Source organism: Macaca nemestrina, chromosome 2, assembly GCF_043159975.1.
Source record: "Macaca nemestrina isolate mMacNem1 chromosome 2, mMacNem.hap1, whole genome shotgun sequence".
Taxonomy (NCBI): domain Eukaryota; kingdom Metazoa; phylum Chordata; class Mammalia; order Primates; family Cercopithecidae; genus Macaca; species Macaca nemestrina.
The window spans coordinates 158,011,932-158,032,350 of record NC_092126.1 but is presented as its reverse complement, the minus strand read 5'-3'; the positions used below and the strand labels follow the sequence as shown (position 1 = coordinate 158,032,350).

General features: G+C 43.9%; 1 protein-coding gene across 5 annotated transcripts in view; it reads right to left on the bottom strand.

The window, feature by feature from the left end:
- Positions 1 to 15,930: 15,930 nt before the first annotated feature.
- The window catches only part of LOC105470241 (solute carrier family 41 member 3), a 78,597-nt gene continuing 74,108 nt past the window's right edge, over positions 15,931 to 20,419 (bottom strand). For all 5 annotated transcript variants that reach the window (XM_071092322.1, XM_011722036.3, XM_071092323.1 and 2 more), the window contains 2 exons: positions 19,556 to 19,704; positions 15,931 to 16,785 (listed from right to left, as the gene is read on the bottom strand). In XM_071092322.1, the coding sequence (XP_070948423.1) occupies positions 16,576 to 16,785; positions 19,556 to 19,704 (359 nt within the window). In that variant the 3' untranslated portion in view covers positions 15,931 to 16,575. The remainder of the gene's footprint in view (positions 16,786 to 19,555; positions 19,705 to 20,419) is intronic.

Below are 20,419 nucleotides of genomic sequence, written 5' to 3'. Positions count from 1 at the left end.
GATGTGCAGATGACCAACAGGTATATAAAAAGATGCTCAACATCACTAATCATCAAGGAAATGCAAATTAAAACCACAATGAGCTATCACCTAACATCTGTTAGGATGACTTATTAAAAAAACAAAAACAAGTGTTGGCAAGGATTTGGAAGAATTGGAACCCTTGTACACTGTCAGTGGGAATGTAAAATGGTATAGCCGCTATGGAAAACAATATGGAGATTCCTCACCAAATTAAAAATAGAACTATATCACCCAGCAATTCTACTTCTGGGAATTTATCCTAAAGAATTGAAATCAGTATATAGAAGAGATATTTGCACTCTTGTGTTCATTGCAGCACTATTCACAATAGCCAAGATGGGGGAACAATGCAAATGTCTATCTACAGATGAATAGATAAAATATGGTATATACATACAATGGACTATTATTCAACTTTTAAAAAGAAGGAAATAGCTGTCATATGCAATAACAGACATGAACCTTGAAGACATACAAAGTGAAATAAGCTAGTCACAGAAGGACAAATACTGCATGATTTTACTTATATAAAGTATCTAAAATAGTTTAAACTCATAGAAACAGAATAGAATGGTGGTTGCCAGTGGCCATTAGAAGAGAGAGATGGCGTTGCTATTCAGCGAGTATAAAGTTACATTTATGTGAGATGAAGAAATTCTTGAGATCTGCTGTACAATATCATGTCTATAGTTAATATTACATTTTGTTAAGAAGGTGGATCTCATTTTAAATACCCTTGTGGCAATTATAAAAATAAAAATAAAAAGATGACCTGGGAGCACCTTGTAGAAAGTAAGGAACAGCTCAAAAAGTGATGGGGGCATGTTAAAATGATATAGGAGTCAACCTCAGGGGGCTCCCAGTGACCAAATCTGAGACAATTTGAGCATCAAAATAAAGTGATAATAGGGGATCATAACCCACTGAAGAAAATAGGAATCAGTGAGTCCCCACTAACACGGAAGAAAGAAAAAGTGCTTCCCTAAAGTTGAATGCCCACTAATAAATGTAGAAGGAATTACGTAGTTAGAAAATCACTATTTGTCAAACGATTCAGCCAAGAATCATCAATGGATGCTAAAACTATGGGGTGAAAGTTTGATGATGGGGATATCTATATAATCTCAAAGTATCTCTTCACAAAATGCTTAACAATTACAAAGATAAGAGTAGAAACTTTACAATAAAAAAACCTGGCAGACACCATCTTAAGTAATAAAGTTTACATCATCAGTAATGGGACAAACTGACATATGTCTATTGATTGTATTGAGAATAACATCTCTTTTGTGGATTCCTGCCAAAAATGCATGACCTGTGTCTAATAGGTAAACATCAGACAAATCTAAATGTCCAGAGGGACATTGTACAAAATAACTGGCCTAGCCTCTTTAAATATGTCAAGGTTATAGCAGACAATGAATGACAGCCTGAAGAACTGTTATAGCTTAAAGGAGACTAAAGAGCTATGACAGTTTAATGCAACATGTGATCTTGGATTTGGCATGACCCAGAGGGATTTTCTTTTTTGTTTTTTTTTTTGCAAAGGACAGTATTGGGATAATTGGCAACATGCAAATAAGGTCTAAACATTAGGTCATAATTCTGTATCAATGTTAATTTCCTGGTTTTGATAATTATACTGTGGTTATATTAGAGAATGGCCTTGTTTTTAGGAAATATTTAGGAGTAAAGGAATATTATATCTGCAACTTAACTCTAATGGTTCAGGCAAAAAGTAATGCTTTGAGATATATTGAGAGAGAGCATGGAAAATGGAAAATGTCAAGGGTCACAGAATCTGAGTGAAGCATATACAGGACTTCTTTGTACTATTATTTCATAGTAGAAACTACAAAAAAAAAAAAAAAAAAAAGGAAAGGAATTGTTCCAATATGATAGCTACTGTTTCAAGGTGCTTTTATCATGGGTAATTGTCTTTACCAGATTTTCTATAATATAGCCTTGTGTATATTTTTTGGAGAAACATCATATATAATTTTACAGTTATGTCAGACATGTACCTCAGACATGTACTTAAATTTTTTTTTTTTTTTGGCTGGGCACAGTTGGCTCATGCCTGTAATCCCAGCAACTTTGTGAGGTCAAGGCAGGCAGATCACCTGAGGTCAGGAGTTCAAAACCAGCCTGGCCAACATGGAGACATCCTGTCTCTACTAAAAAATACAAAATTAGCCAGGCGTGGTGGTGCATGCGTAATCCCAGCTACTCGGGAGGCTGAGGCAGGAGAATTGCTTGAACCTGGGAGGTGGAGGTTGCAGTGAGCCGAGATTGCACCACTGCACTCCAGCCTGGGCAAAAAAAAGAGTGAAACTCTGTCTCAAAAAACAAAATTTTTTTTTTGAAAGAATAATAGTGGTAGTTGTTTTTGGACTTGATCCAGGTTGTAGTATTATAGTGTCATGGCTTGGATTTTGTATTATAATTCCAGCCAGGACATCGACATAGATATACCAAAGGGAAAGACCTTGATAGTGTGATGCAGAGACCAGTGGAGTGATGTCACACAAGGTCTTATTTCCTACATTGTTGGTTCTCACTGCTGGCTTCATGACCCTCCATCATATTCTAAGTTATCTCAAGAAGTATAACTCTTTACCAACCCAATTTTAAAAAAATATATTCTCAGTGACATTCTTAGAAGGATGGAGCACATATTCAAGCATATAATAGAATGCCATTAACTGCAGAAAGTTTGGTAGTTACTGCTCAAAGCTATCTTGAGATGAAATATATAAATATGTCAAGAGAAATTATAAATGAAACTGCCAACAGTGACTACATCTGGAGGGTGGAACTAGGGGGTAATCAGGGACTTTAACTCATGTCTATTTAAAATCTCTATTAATAGAGATTATATTTATCTGATATAAAGTTACTAAGATATAAAATAGTATACCATGGAAGTGTCCCTTCTTGCTCTGTCCCCCAGATACTCAGTTTCTCTCCCCAGAGGCAACCATGATTAACTGTTTCTGGTGTAACTCCCAAGATATGGGATGCAGGTAAAAGCAAATGCCTATTTTTTCCTGTTTTTCTACAAAAAAGGTAATCCATTATGTCACTTTTAAAACAAACAAAAAAAAAATTAAGAAAACAACAGTGCTATGTAAGTCTGAAAAGAAAGATTAAGACAATGAGATGTAGATAAAGAGAAAGGGTAGAGTTTTCATTTGCTGGTCTAATCAGGCATTCTAAATAATGTACACAAAAGGAACCAGAGTTAAGAACTCTGTTCTGTATCTTGAATTAATTTGTATGTTTCAAAGAATTTGGGACTACAGAACATGTTTAGGGGATTAATATAGTCTGAACTTAGTATAGCAGTTACTTCTGGTATAAAATAGTATCTCAATTTCCTTTTCACCTTAAATTGTTCCCCTTAAGGAACAAATATATTTGTTGTTTGCTTGACATTGTGCATAAAATAAACTTAATATATGAATTAAATTATAATTGTGGATTTTTAGGATATATCACATTAATTAAAACAGTGAAAAATATGGTACATACATACAATGGAATGTTATTTGGCTTCAAAGAGGAAGAAACATTTCGACACATGCTACAATATAGATGAAGCTTGAAGACATTATGCTAAGGGAAATAAGCCAATTACAAAAGGATGAATATTGTATGATTCCAGTTACATAAAGTTTCTAGAGTAGTCAAATTCATAGAAGCTAGGATGGTAGTTGCTAGGGTCGGGGGGAAGAGGGGATGGAAAGGTATTGTTTGATGGGTACAGAGTTTCAGTTTGAGAAGATGAATAAAAGAAAAAAATGATATCAGATTGCTGGCAAGATGGCTGAACAGGAACTGCTCGAGTCTGCAGCTCCCAGCGAGATCGATGCAGAAGGTAGGTGATGTCTGCATTTCCAACTGAGGTACCCGGTTCATCTCACTGGGACTGGTTGGACAGTGGGTGCAGCCCATGTCCCTTGCCCATGTCCCTTACCCGTGGAGGGTAAGCCAAAGCAGGGTGGGGTGTTGCCTCACCCTGGAAGTGCCAGGGGTCGGGGAATTTTCTCCCTTACCCAAGGGAAGCCGTGAGGGACTGAACCTGAGGAACCGTGCACTCTGGCCCAGATACTGCACTTTCCCTAACGGTCTTTGCGACCTGCAGACCAGAGATTCCCTCCAGTGCCTACTCCACCAGGGCCCTGGGTTTCAAGCACAAAACTGGGTGGCCGTTTGGGCAGACACCAAAATAGCTGCTTGAGGTTTTTTTGTTTTTTGTTTTTTGTTTTCCCATACCCCAGTGGTGCCTGGAATGCCAGTGAGACAACCATTCACTCCCCTGGAAAGGCGGCTGAAGCCAGGGAGCCAAGTGGTCTGGCTCAGCAGTCCCATCCCCACGGAGCCCAGCAAACTAAGATCCACTGGCTTGAAATTCTCGCTGCCAGCCCAGCAGCAGTCAGAGATCAACCTGGGACACTCGAACTTGGTGGGGGAAGGGGCATCTGCCATTGCTGAGGCTTGAGTAGGTGGTTTTATCCTCACAGTGTAAACAAAGCCACTGGGAAGTTTGAACTGGGCAGAGCCCACTGCAGCTGAGCAAGGTTGCTGTGGCCAGACTGCCAGATTTGTCCTCTCTGGGCAGGGCATCTCTGAAAAAAGACAGCAGCCCCAGTCAGGGACTTTTAGATAAAACTCCCATCTCTCTGGGCCAGAGCACCTGGGGAAAGGCGCGGCTATGGGCACAGCTTCAGCCGACTTAAATATTTCTGCCTGATGGCTCTGAAGAGAGCAGTGGATCTCCCAGCACAACGTTTGAGTTCTGCTAAGGGTCATACTGCCTCCTCAAGTGGGTCCCTGACCCCCATGTATCCTGACTGGGAGATACCTCCCAGTAGGGGCTGACAGACACCTCATACAGGAAAGCTCTGGCTGGCATCTGGCAGGTGCCTCTCTGGGACGAAGCTTCCAGAGGAAAGAACAGGCAGCAATATTTGCTGTTCTGCAGCCTCTGCTGATACCCAGGCAAACAGGGTCTGGAGTGGACCTCCAGCAATCTCCGGCAGACCTGCAGCAGAGAGGCCTGTTAGAAGGAAAACTAATAAAAAGGAAGAGCACATCCACTCAGAGACCCCATCCAAAGGTCACCAACATCAAAGACCAAAGGTAGATAAATCCACAAAGATGGCGAGAAACCAGTGCAAAAAGGCTGAAAATACCAAAAACCAGAACGCCTCTTCTCCTCCAAAGGATCACAACTCCTCACCAGCAAGGGAACAAAACTGGATGGAGAATGAGTTTGATGAACTGACAGAAATAGGCTTCAGAAGATGGGTAATAACAAACTCTCCAAGCTAAAGGACCATGTTCTAACCCAGTGCAAGGAAGCTAAGAACCTTGAAAAAGGGTTAGACAAATTGCTAACTAGAATAACCAGTTTAGAGAAGAACATAAGTGACCTGATGGAGCTGAAAAACAGCACGAGAACTTCTTGAAGCATACACAAGTATCAGTAGCCGAATCGATCAAGCAGAAGAAAGGATATCAGAGATTGAAGATCAACTTAATGAAATAAAGCAAGAAGACAAGATTAGAGAAAAAAGAATAAAAAGGAACAAACAAAGCCTCCAAGAAATATGGGACTATGTGAAAAGACCAAATCTACATTTGATTGATGTACCTGAAAGTGATGGGGAGAATGGAACCAAGCTGGAAAATACTCTTCAGTATATTATCTAGGAGAACTTCCCCACCTAGCAAGACAGGCCAACATTCAATTTCAGGAAATACAGAGAACACCACAAAGATACCCCTTGAGAAGAGCAACCCCAAGACACATAATTGTCAGATTCACCAAGGTTGAAATGAAGGAAAAAAATGTTAAGGGCAGCCAGAGAGAAAGGTCAGGTTACCCACAATGGGAAGCCTATCGGACTAACAGCAGATCTCTCTGTGGGAACCCTATAAGCCAGAAGAGAGTGGGGGCCAATATTCAACATTCTTAAAGAATTTTCAACCCAGAATTTCATATTCAGCCAAACTAAGCTTCATAAATGAAGGAGAAATAAAATCCTTTACAGACAAGCAAATGCTGAGAGTTTTTGTCACCACCAGGCCTGCCCTACAAGAGCTCCTGAAGGAAGCACTAAACATGGTAAGGAACAACAGGTACCAGCCACTGCAAAAACATACCAAATTGTAAAGACTGTCAACACTATGAAGAAACTGCATCAACTAATGACCAAAATAACCAGCTAGCATCATAATGACAGGATCAAATTCACACATAACAATATTAACTTTAAATGTAAATGGGCTAAATGCCCCAGTTAAAAGACACAAACTGGCAAATTGGAAAAACAGTCAAGACCTATTGGTATGTTGTATTCGGGAGACCCATCTCACGTGCAAAGACACACATAGGCTCAAAATAAAGGGATAGAGGAATATTTACCAAGCAAATGGAAAGAAAAAAAAAAAAAGCAGGGGTTGCAATCATAGTTTCTGATAAAACAGACTTTAAACCAACAAAAATCAAAAAAGACAAAGAAGGGCATTACATAATGATAAAGGAATCAATGCAACAAGAAGAGCTAACTATCCTAAATATATATACACCCAATACAGGAGCACCCAGATTCATAAAGCAAGTTCTTAGAGACCTACAAAGGGACTTAGACTCCCACACAATAATAGTGGGAGACTTTAACACCCCACTGTCAATATTAGACAGATCAATGAGACAGAAAATTAACGAGGATATTCAGGACTTGAACTCAGTGCTGGACCAAGCAGACCTAATAGACATATACAGAACTCTCCATCCCAAGTCAACAGAATATACATTCTTCTCAGCACCTCATCACACTAATTCTAAAATTGACCACATAATTGGAAGTAAAACACTCCTCAGCAAATGCAAAGGAATGGAAATCATAACAAACAGTCTCTCAGACCACAGTGCAATCAAATTAGAACTCAGGATTAAGAAACTCACTCAAAATGACACAACTACATGGAAACTGAACAACCTGCTCCTGAATGACTACTAGGAAATAATGAAATTAAGGCAGAAATAAAGAAGTTCTTTGAAACCACTGAGAACAAAGTCACAACATACCAGAATCTCTGGGACACAGCTAAAGCAGTGTTTAGAGAGAAATTTGTAGCACTAAATGCCCACAGGAGAAAGCAGGAAAGATCTAAAATCGACACCCTAACATCACAATTAAAAGAACTAGAGGAACAAGAGCAAACAAATTCAGAAGCTAGCAGAAGACAAGAAATAACTAAGATCAGAGCAGAATTGAAGGAGATAGACAAAAAACCCTTTAAAAAATGAATCCAGGAGCTTTTTTTTTGAAAAGATCAACAAAATAGATAGACCGCTAGCCAACCAATAAGGAAGAAAAGAGGGAAGAATCAAGTAGACACAATAAAAAATGATAAAGGGGATATCACCACTGATCCCACAGAAATACAAACTACCATCAGAGAATATTATAAACACCTCTATGCAAATAAACTAGAAAGTCTAGAGGAAATGGATAAATTCCTGGACACATACACCCTCCCAAGACTAAACCAGGAAGAAGTTGAATTCCTGAATAGACCAATAACAAGTTTTAAAATTGAGGCAGTAATTAATAGCGTACCAACCAAAAAAAAAAAAAAAAAAAGGCCCAGGATCAGACAGATTCACAGCTGAATTCTACCAGAGGCACAAAGAGGAGCTGGCATCATTTCTTCTGAAACTATTCCAAATAATAGAAAAAGAGGGACTCCTCCCTAACTCATTTTATAAGGCCAGCATCATCCTGACACCAAAATCTGGCAGAGACACAACAAAAAAAGAAAATTTCACGCCAATATCCCTGATGAATATCACTGCGAAAATCCTCAGTAAAATACTGGCAAACTGAATCCAGCAGCACATCAAAAAACGTATACACTACTATCAAGTTGGCTTCATCCTTGGGATGCAAGGATGGTTCAACATATGCAAATCAATAAATGTAATCCATCACATAAAAGAACCAATGACAAAAACCACATGATTATCTCAATAGATGCAGAAAAGTCTTTTGATAAAATTCAACACCACTTCATGCTAAAAACTCTCAATAAACTAGGTATTGATGGGGAACATATCTCAAAATAATAAGACCTATTTATGACAAACCCACAGCCAATATCATACTGAATAGGCAAAAGCTGGAAGCATTCCCTTTGAAAACTGGCACAAGACGAGGATGCCCTCTCTCACCACTCCTTTTCAACATAGTATTGGAAGTTCTGGCCAGGGCAATCAGGGAAGAGAAAGAAATGAAGTGTATTCAAACAGAAAGAGAGGAAGTTTGCAGATGACATGATTGTATATTTAGAAAACCCCATCGTCTCAGCCCAAAATCTCCTTAAGCTGATAAGCAACTTCAGCAAAGTCTCAGGGTACAAAGTCAATGTGCAAAAACCACAAGCATTCCTATACACCAAAAACAGACAGAGGGCCAAATCATGAATGAACTCCCATTCACAACTGCTACAAAGGGAATAAAATACCTAGGAATACAACATACAAGGGCTGTGAAGGACTTTTTCAAGGAGAACTACAGACCACTGCTCAAGGAAATAAGAGAGGACACAAATGGAAGAACATCCCATGCTCATGGATAGGAAGAATCAATATAGTGCAAATGGCCACACTGCCCAAAGTAATTTATAAATTTAATGCTGTCCTCATCAAGCAACCATTGACTTTTTTCACAGAATTAGAAAAAACTTCTTTAAATTCATATGGAACCAAAAACCGGCCTGTATAGCCAAGACAATCCTAAGCAAAAAGAACAAATCTGGAGGCATCATGCTACCTGACTACAAACTATACTACAAGGCCACAATAACCAAAACAGCATGGTACTGGTACTAAAACAGGTATATAGACCAATGGAACAGAACAGAAGCCTCAGAAATAATGCCACGCATCTACAACCATCTGATCTTTGACAACCCTGACAAAAGCAATGGGGAAAGGATACCCTATTTAATAAATGGTGTTGGGAAAACTGGCTAGCCATATGCAGAAAACTGAAACTAGACCCTTTCCTTACACCTTAAACAAAAATTAACTCAAGATGGATTAAAGACTTAAACCTAAGACCTAAAACCATAAAAACCCTAGAAGAAAACCTAGGCAATACCATTCAGGACATATGCATGGGCAAGGACTTCATGTCTAAAACACCAAAAGCAATGGCAACAAAAGCCAAAATAGACAAATGGGATCTAATTAAACTAAAGAGCTTCCACACAGCAAAAGGAACTATCATCAGAGTCAACAGGCAGCCTACAGAATGGAAGAATATTTTTGCAATCTGTCCATCTGACAAAGGGCTAATATCCAGAATCTACAAAGAATGTAAACAAATTTACAAAAAAAAAAAAAACAAAAACAAAAAACCAACCCCATGAAAAAGTGGGCAAAGGATATCAACAGATATTTCTCAAAAGAAGACATTTATGTGGCCAACAAACATATGAAAAAAAGCTCATCATCATTGGTCATTAGAGTAATGCAAACCAAAACCATAGTGAGATACCATCTCACGCCAGTTAGAATAGCAATCATTAAAAAGTCAGGAAACAACAGATGCTGGAGAGGATGTGGAGAAATAGGAACACTTTTACACTGTTGGTGGGAGTGTAAATTAGTTCAACCATTGTGGAAGACAGTGTGGTGATTCCTCAAGGATCTAGAACCAGAAATACCATTTGACCCAGCAATATCATTACTGGGTATATACTCAAAGTATTATAAATCATTTTACTATAAAGACACATGCACACATATGTTTATTGCAGCACTGTTCACAGTAGCAAAGACTTGGAACCAAGCCAAATGCCTATCAGTGATAGACTGGATAAAGAAAATGTGGCACATGTACATCATGGAATACTGTGCAGCCATAAAAAGGGATGAGTTCATGTCCTTTGCAGGGATATGGATGAAGCTGGAAACCATCATTCTCAGCAAACTAACACAAGAACAGAAAACCAAACACCACATGTTCTCACTCATAAGTGAGAGTTGAACAATGAGAACACATGGACACAGGGAGGGGAATATCACACACTGGTGCCTGTCAGGGGTGGGGAGCTAGGGGAGGGATAGCATGAGGAGAAGTACCTAATGGAGATGATGGGTTGATGGGTGCAGCAAACCGCCATCACACATGTATACCAATGTAACCTGCAAGTTCTGCACATGTATCCCAGAACTTAAAGTATAATAATAGAAAAGAAATTTCAACCCAGAATTTCATATTCAGCCAAACTAAGCTTCATAAGCAAATGAGAAATAAGATCCTTTTCAGACAAGCAAATCCTGAATTTGTTACCACCAGACGTACTGTAGAAGAGCTCCTGAGGGAAGCACTAAATATGGAAAGGAATGACCATTATCAGCCACTACAAAACCACAGTGAAGTATATAGACCAATGACACTACAGAACAACCACATAAACAAGTCTGCAAAATAAGCAGCTAACATCACAATGACAGGATCTGCCAACTGATCTTTGACAATGTTGACAAGAACAAGCAATAAGAAAAGGACTCTCTATTTAATAAATGGTGCTGGTACAACTGGCTAGCCATATGCAGAAGACTGAAACTGGACCCTTTTCTTACACCATATACAAAAATCAATTCGAGATGGGGGTTGAAGACTTAACTCTAGAAGCTAAAACGATAAAACACTAGAAGATAACCTAGGATATACCATTCTGGGCATATGACCTGGCAAAAATTTTATGACAAAGATGCCAAAAGCAACTGCAACAAAAACAGCAATTGACAAATGGGACCTAATTAAACTAAAGAGTTTCTGCACAGCAAAACAAACTATCAACAGAGTAAACAGAACCTTCAGAATGGAAGAAAATATTTGCAAAGTATACATTCCACAAGTCTAATATCTGGAATCCATGAGGAATTTAAATAAGCAAATTGGCAAATGACATGAACAGATACTTTTCAGAAGACACACACGTGGTCAACAAGCATATGAAAAAATGCCTAACATTACTAATCATTAGAGAAATACATATCAAAACCACTGTGAGATACTATCTCCCACTAGTCACAATGGCTATATATATTTTTAAGACAGGATCTTGCTCTGTCACCCAGGCTGGAGTGCATGGCACACTCATGGCTCACTGCAGCCTCTACCTCCTGGGCTCAAGTGATTCTCCCACCTTAGCCTCCCTAGTAGCTGCAACTACAGGCATGCACCACCACCCCTTTTCAGGGACATGGATGAAGCTGGAAACCATCATTCTCAGCCAACTATCACAAGGACAGAAAACCAAACACCGCATGTTCTCACTCATAGGTGGGAATTGAACAATGAGAACACTTGAACACAGGGTGGGGAACATCACACATGGGGGCCTGTCATGGGGTGGGGAACAGGAGGAGGTATAGCATTAGGAGAAATACCTAATGTAAATGATGAGTTAATGGGTGCAGCACACCAACATGGCACATGTATACATATGTAACAAACCTGCACATTATGCACATGTACCCTAGAACTTAAAGTATAATAATAATAATAATAATAATAATAATAATAAAAAATTAAACTCATTCGGCACCTTACAACTTCTACTCTTTGCACACTCACTGTGTCATTCAACAAATCCTGTCAAACTTACTATGTGCTATCGAACCTCCACTCACGTACACTTACTGTGTAATCCAGCAATCACTTTTTGCTTATTTGTTCTCTCATCTACCTTTAACTTCTGTGACACCAAATTTTGTGTACTTGACACTCTTTGCTCATTCATTCTCCACCATCTAGATGACATTCCTTTCACATTTACTTGAACTTGGCCTTGATTTTTATTTCAATTTTGATTTTTGTATGATATTGGTGTTGATCTTCCCTTTGATGCTGACTTTAAATTTTACGTTGACCTTGACTTGATCTCAACTCAAACAAAATCCTGTTTCCCATCTTATGTCTAGGCCATGTCTAGCACAAATTTTGAACTTGATCTTTGACACTAATCTTGACCTTGAGCTTTGCTGTGGTTCTAACATCCTGTTTTTGGACAATAAACAGATCATATATAGCACGAATTGCGAAGTTGAAAATAAGCTTGACTTTGACTTTGGCACTGATTTTGATCTTTTATTGACCTGTTAAGACTTTCTTCCTATCCTTTTGTTACTATCATCTACCAGATGTAGCCTTATGTAGAAACTTGAAGTTGACTGGTACCTTAAATTTCTCCTTGATTTTGATGTAAACCCTTAGACCACTTCACATGCAGAGCAAGTGTAGCTCTGATTTTGAACTTGAACTTGATTTAGACCTTGGCCTTTAATTTTACCTTAACCCTCATATTGCTCCTGGCTGAAATTCAAGCTTGAAATTTCCTAGACTTATCTTAACCCTTTAACTTGACCTAGACCTTGAAACTGAGCTTGAATTTTACTTTCGTTTTCACCTTGACACTAATAATACAGATCTACTTCTCATTTCTAATTAACATCCCTCTCATGTAAGGCCCACATTCTTATGACTTTGAACTTGAACTCTGGCTGCAGCACAGAAGCTACAAAAGGGATGAGTAATGTAAAAATCTGGATCAATATTCTAATTCTGGGCAATTATCCTGCAAATCATGCCAGATCATCATCTGGGTGAATGGGATGCCCATAACCCAGAGGTTTCCTTTTTGGGGAGGGTAAGACAAAAGGAGCTAACTGGAGTCATACCCCACGCACCCAAATCTTAGCAGGCACAATTATAGCCACCAGTTATCTGGGCATGTTGGCAGCCTCAGGATTTCTGAGCTGTCCCTACCTTTGAAATGTCCCTCGTTTCATTTGGATCCATGTCTTCTAATAACCTGGTTTGTCTCTTCTCACTTTCAGGCCATCAAAGTCCAAATGGTCATTCAAAGGGAGCCTGGGACAATGGCTCTATTTAACTGGGACCCTAGATAGGCCTCTGAGAGAATCTCTGACTGCGACTTTTCCCAAAACAGTGCCCTTTGTCAGCATGAAGCAGTTAACAGTCATCGTCCCTATCCTAATGGCAGATGTACCTCTTCAGAGGGGGACTGATGGCAGAGGCGGCCCATCTGGAACAGTGGATGTGAATATGCCAGCTGCAGTGGGGGAGACATGGCTGGGTTTGCACACTCCATGGGGCCGGCAGGAGCCAGGAACAGGCGAGGGCCCCATACCCTACTGAATTGGTGGGGCAGGAGCCCTGCGCTCCTGGACACCGCTGCAGCCACCCAGCCGTGGCTGCGGACCCAGGCATCCCTGTGCTCTCAGGGCCCCAGAAGCCCCCCTGCCCCTTTAGGCTCAGAATTGCCTGCTCCCACTCCATGGCCTCTCACTGCTCCTGGCACCTACTATAATTTCAGAATAAAATGGAAGCCAAGCCTAGATGCTGTCGGGACCCAGCTGAATTTGTGTGCACTCAGGGCGGCGCTGACATGCCCGCCCCACCACTGCCTCAGCCCTTTCTGGACTTTGGGTGCCGACTTTGGGTCCCCTCCTTTGGGAGGGAGGCTGGGAGGTGGTTAGGGGCAGCTTGGCACAGGCCTGCGGGTGCCCTTTGACACAAACAGCCTGGGCACCATGGACAGCATGTCGGTAGCAGGAGGCAGACAGGTTCCTGGGCAGAAAGGGGCGGTGCCCTGTTGAAACCCCCACTTCGATCCAGGAATGGCCTGAAGCCTGGGGGCCAGGTGCCAGTTCATGGTGGAGTTCGCAGCCTGGAGTGAAAACTTATGGTGCTTTTTCCAGCCCCACCTGTGGCCACTCATGGACCAATCAGCATGCACTTCCTCCCTTCTGTGCCCATTAAAAACCCTGGACTCAGCCAGACTCACACTTGTTGGTACGACCTGCCTGTGGAAAACAGCTACCCACTCTGGGTCTCCTGAGAGCTGTACTGTCACTTGGTGAAGCTCCCCTCTGTCTTGCTCACCCTTCAGTTGTCTGCATACCTCATTCCTCCTGAAGGCAGGACAAGAACTCAGGACAGGCTGAATGGCGAGACTGAAAGAGCTATAACAACAGGGCTGAAACATGTCCCCTGCTTGCCATGTTGCAGGTGATGAGAAGGAGAGAAGAGCTGCAGCCCTTCTGGGAGCCCAGACCTTGGAGCTCCCCAAGCCAGAGCTGTGACACCATCTTTGGGGCTCTGCGGTTCCTGGTGTCTCCAAGCTTCTGGGCGCCACCATGTTCCCCTTGTCCAGATGTGGGTGACCGCAGTGGAAGCTGCTTGTTGTACATCTGATCCAGTTGCAGCCTTGCATGGAGCCAGCGCCTGTGCCAGTGCCTGGAGCTGCCTGCCCCACCACAGCAGCTGGAATGCCTGGCTGTGTGCAGTGGTTGGACCTCATGCTCACTCACTCACATACCCCTCATTACTCCATGCCTGGCTCACCCCTGGCAGGTGTGGGATCCCAGGCTGGTAGTGTGAGCTGAGTGCAGCCTGCCAGTCTGAGTGGATAGAACACGCCCAGCGGGCTTGAGCAAAACTCAGGCAAAGGCACCACTGGCCACAGAGGTTTCTGGCTGGAAAAGCAACACCTCAAGTATCTTGTAACACTGTGTTGGTCAAACCTCTTTAGCACACACATCGCTTGGGTCTGAGCCCAAATGTCTGTTCAAATCCTCAGTCCACTACTCACTAGCCATAGGGCCTTGGTAATGTTAAGAAGCCTTACAATGCTGCAGTCATCTACAAATGGGAGTGGTATGTACTGCATCAGTTATTGTGAGGTTATCACAGTTTACACGTCAAATGCTTAGAACACAACCAGACACACAGAAGGTGCTTGATAGATCTTAGCTGTCATTATATGCTTCAATAGCATCACATGCTTGTCTTTTGTAGGACTTATCAGAGCTGGACTTTCAATACTTGTGTGATGTTGATGACTGTCTCTCCCAGTAGGGACTTGAACCAGGGATGATGAGTTCTTTGCCCACAAGTGTGTCCCCAGTATCTAGCCTGGAGCTTGGCACATAGTTGTGCTGAATATTCTCCAGTTGCCTCTCCAGATCTATCCCCAGCCTCCCTGGCTCTGTGCCCCAGGAGGCTGAAACCTCTGTGGATTGTCAGATGGCTCCCCAGTCATTGAACTTCTGGTTGGGTATGGCCAATGGGAGACACTGGCAGGAGATAAAAGGGTGGACAGAGAATGAGATTGGGATATTTATTTCCCTGGCTTTCTCTGCCAGGCCACAAGCTGATGTAGCTGTGTCTCTTTATTACAGATCCCCATGCATCTCAGGCAACCACAATCCCAACTATTCTCCAGGACAGGTGAATATCTGGTAGTGCTTGGCCCCAGGATGCTTCACCCCTTCTTCTAGTCCCCATGCACCTATAAACTGTGCCTTCCTTAAACTCTCCTCAATTATTCCAGTTAATACACCATGTCTTTCCTTCTAGAACATTGATAACAAGTCAACATTTGTTGAATAAATGAAGAGATGTCTGTTTTACCACATGAAGATAATAATCCTCAGGCCCAAGCACGGCTACAATTGTCCTGATGAGCGAGTAAGAGACAGGAAACGATCATACATTTTTTAAAGATGATGTTCTCGAGTAGTAGTTCTCAAACATGGGTGTGCATGAGAAACCTGGAGGGCTTGTGGAACCCATATAGCTGGCTCTACCCCCAAGAGATGCTGATTTGGCTGGTCAGGCCTGGGGCTGAGGGATAATAATTTGCACTTCTAACAAGTTTTGCGGTGACAATGATGTTTCTAGGCTGAAGACCACTTTGAGAAAAACTGAACTAGAGAAGTGCCAGATGCTTTTGTTATTTATAGACCCCAAGCCTCAGGGTTGCATTAACTATCTTTAAAGACATAAAAAGTCAAGTACAATATAATGTTTTATTTTACACTTCTCTGATTACTGAAATCTAAATAGAGGTTTTTGCTAACAAACAAAAAGGAAAATAAAAAGACAGCTAGGACACAAATGTTTAGCACAGATGAAGGGTTGTACAAGGCCCCATCCTGAGGAGGCTGTACACCTTCTTGGCACAGCAGCAGCGTGGCCCACGGAGCTTGAACCAGCAAGTAAGCCACAGCTCAAGAGTCCTGAGGCTTGGGAACAGAAAGGAGCTCCTTCCTGCTCCACCCCAATCTGGGTTGCATGGGAATGGAAAGGAGCAAACACATCCTGCAAAGCATACTGGACATGCCTCTTCTTTAGCTTCTCAGGCCAGACTATCCTCCTTTCCACAAACGCGTGCACACTCAAACACGTTCATTAAGCATGTGCACACATCATATTCACACACTCAAGCTGTGCTCTCGATTTCAGGGCTCTATTGCGGGCTCAGGTATCAACCCCAGAGCCGAGGTGTGTGAGAGCTACCTTAGCAGACTCACAAAAGGCTACTGCAGAGGCAGGGGTCAACCATCCCAAGGACCTGGGAAGGGAGAAACTGAATTCTGTACCTCACTGATGTGAGAGGAAATTCTAATGAGCAAATGGGACCAGCAGGGCCCAGTTAGGGAGGTCCAGATGCCAGTTCTGAGATGTCACCCAGCTCTGCTTTGCTCTTCAGTAGCCAGTCAGTGAAAAAGCAGAGTGCCAGGAGGCTAGTACCGAGCAGGTCCCCCAGCCCTGTAAGGTAGGGGATGCAGTGGTTGTCAGGATCCATGGCCTGGTGCCAAGTCAGCCGAACCATCACTTCTGCCAGGTACAGCAGGATTGTCACCTGTCAGAAGGGCGAAGAGACACAAAAGAAGACCAAGTCAGAAAGCCAAGTAGAGGCAGAAAGTACTAGCTGAGACTCAAGGAGAGACACCAAGGTGGACATGTCAACCCCAGCCAGCCTCCTACCTCCAGCTTCTCTTGGGTTCTGAAGCCCAGCTCTGAGCTCAAGCAGTGGCTAGAGAGGTGATCCTCTTCTGCACATTCCTAGACGCCCTCTGGTGGGCCCTGCTTCTGGCACCCTGAAGGGCCAGTCAGACCCACTGCCACTCACCAGCTGGGGCTCTTTCTGCTGCGATAGGCTCCACTCATGGGACTTTGCTGAGATGTCCATTTGGGTTTGCCTGAGCCCTTCTCCCCTGGAGGTTAGGACAGTCAGCTCTTCCTGAAGGTGCCATGGGGTAGTCCACACAAGCCTGCTCAGGTCTCATGGCTCCTTAGTCCCTTGTCCAGGCTGACCCCAGCTCCTTCCTTCTCCCCAACTGGAGTCATAAGCTGCTGCTGCTGCTCAGGACAACTTCTTGGATTTCCCTAATCCTACTCTTTAGGGTCAGGAACATACCACAGTTACAAATGCCATAAACTCGGGGAGATGAGAAAGTGCCAGTACCAGCACCACACCCACAGAATTGCCCTCCAGTGCCCACAGTGCTCCCTGCAAAGGCCCCAGTCCCACTGGGGACCATCAGCTCGCTGCAGTGTACGCAGACAGTGTGCTGAATACCTGCCCAACACAGGCACCAGCTTAATCTTCACCACCATGCTCACTGCTGTCCAGGCCTGATCAATGTCTACGCATGCCTTGCAGCAGCACCCCCTGCAGGGGCGTGGTGCCCACCCACCATTGGGGAGGCAGTGGATGGCTGGACCACTCATCAGCCTGTTCCATGGGAACATGCTTCATCCTCAGGGCTGCTCCTCTTATCCTGTGATGATGAATGTGCTGCGTGCAGTGTGTGGCATGTGGTGTGCCATGTCTAGCATGCAGTATATAATGTGAGGGGTGATGTGCAGGATGAAATGTGTATTGTGCAGTGCAGTACGTAGCGTAAGCTGTATAGCGTGTAGCATGCAGCATGCACTCTGTGGCATGCACTGTGACATGCAGCATGTAGTGTGTGTGGCGTGCACTGTGTGGAGTGTGTGGTGTGGAGTGTGTGGGATGTGCTGGGTGGTGTAAGGTGTGTAGTGTGGAGTATGTGGTGTGGAGTGTGTGGTGTGGAGTGTGTGGTGTGGAGTGTGTAGTGTGGAGTGTGTGGTGTGGAGTATGTGGTGTGGGGTGTGTGGTGTGGGTGTGGGGTGTGGAGTGTGTGGTGTGGAGTGTGTGGGATGCACTATGTGGTGTGGAGTGTGTGGTGTGGAGTGTGTGATAGCAAGTGTGTGGTGTGGAGTGTGTGGGATGCACTATGTGGTGTGGAGTGTGTGGTGTGGAGTATGTGGTGTGGGGTGTGTGGTGTGGAGTGTGTGGTGTGAAGTGTGTGGTGTGAAGTGTGCGGTGTGGAGTGTGTGGGGTACAGTGTGTGGTATGGAGTGTATGGGATGTGCTGTGTGGTATGGAGTTTGTGGTGTGGTGTGGAATGTGTGGGATGCGCTGTGTGGTGTGGAGTGTGTGGTGTAGAGTGGTGTGGAGTGTGTGGTGTGGAGTGTGTGGTATGAAGTGTGTGGTGTGGAGTGTGTGGTGTGGAATGTGTGGTGTGGAGTGTGTGGTGTGGAATGTGTGGTGTGGAGTGTGTGGTGTGGAGTGTGTGGTGTGGAGTGTGTGGTGTGGAGTGTGTAGTGTGGAGTGTGTGGTGTGGAGTATGTGGTGTGGGGTGTGTGGTGTGGGTGTGGGGTGTGGAGTGTGTGGTGTGGAGTGTGTGGGATGCACTATGTGGTGTGGAGTGTGTGGTGTGGAGTGTGTGATAGCAAGTGTGTGGTGTGGAGTGTGTGGGATGCACTATGTGGTGTGGAGTGTGTGGTGTGGAGTATGTGGTGTGGGGTGTGTGGTGTGGAGTGTGTGGTGTGAAGTGTGTGGTGTGAAGTGTGCGGTGTGGAGTGTGTGGGGTACAGTGTGTGGTATGGAGTGTATGGGATGTGCTGTGTGGTATGGAGTTTGTGGTGTGGTGTGGAATGTGTGGGATGCGCTGTGTGGTGTGGAGTGTGTGGTGTAGAGTGGTGTGGAGTGTGTGGTGTGGAGTGTGTGGTATGAAGTGTGTGGTGTGGAGTGTGTGGTGTGGAATGTGTGGTGTGGAGTGTGTGGTGTGGAATGTGTGGTGTGGAGTGTGTGGTGTGGAGTGTGTGGTGTGGAATGTGTGGTGTGGAGCGTGTGGGGTACAGTGTGTGGTGTGGAGTGTATGGGATGTGCTGTGTGGTATGGAGTGTGTGTGGTGAGTTTGTGGTGTGGTGTGGAATGTGTGGGATGCGCTGTGTGGTGTGGAGTGTGTGGTGTGGAGTGTGTGGTATGGAATGTGTGGTGTGGAGCGTGTGGGGTACAGTGTGTGGTGTGGAGTGTATGGGATGTGCTGTGTGGTATGGAGTGTGTGGTGAGTTTGTGGTGTGGTGTGGAATGTGTGCGATGCGCTGTGTGGTGTGGAGTGTGTGGCACGCAGCATGTGGTGTGCCGTGTGGAGTGGCCTCTGTATCTGACAAGTTGACTCAACTCCTGGAAGATAGGGACTGTGCCCCACATGTCCAGCCACCCCCACCCGCCTCCTTCAGCCTCTCACTCAGACAGGAGATCAAGGCTGCTGGCTGACTACCCAGCTGTGCACCTCTGCTGCTGCAGTCAGGCTTACCTGGATCAGGCCTGCCAGCAGGTAGAGCACCACAAAGGTCTGGCTGTTTATGACTGACTGACCCTGCACCAGGTAGATGATGTAGAAGAAAATCAGATGGCCTGGGACCACCAGCATGAGCAGGACTCGAGCTGACATGGAATTGATTTCTGAAAGAAACAGAACCAAGAAGGTCATGTGACCTGAAGCGAGGCCACTTTGGCATGTGACAGTCCTCAGTGAGGCATCCACACTCACTCATCCATTTATTCCCAAGTGTTCAGTGGACACCTACTCTGTGGCAAGCATGTTCTGGCAGATGGGGATACAGTCTGTCCCCTTCCCTCGTGGAGCTGATATTTTAGAGAAGAGAAACAAGAATCAAGCAGAAATAAAAAGCAGCAAGAAAGTCTACTTCAAATTCTGACAAGTACTTTGAAGAAAGTAAGGGTAAAAAGAAGGGCAAAAAGCAGGAAGTGTGTATCAGTGGGGATGAGCTCCTGCAGATATTTCAGCTGGGATTTGAATTTGGCGGGGAGGAGTTTGAGCAGACAAGAGCGAACATGCAAGGGGCTTAAGGAGGAAAAGAGCTTTGGGTGCGGTGCTCCACTCAATGCAGTGCTGGTGATCTGGGGAGGGCAGTCGGCTCAAACGGGGACCTCGGGCAGCCCCTTCTTCACAGCAGCCTCTGTGGCCTGTCAGCACACCTGCAATGTGCCAGTGAGCCCTGGGTTTCCTTTAGATTCCCATGCTCTGAGTGTGAGACTTTACAGTAAGTGTGATTGACCCTGGCCCTACCACAAACACTTTCAAAAATTCTAACATGAATATGATTGATTTCTCAAATGGAAATAGAGTTCTAATGAAAAGTAGGTCTCCATTTGC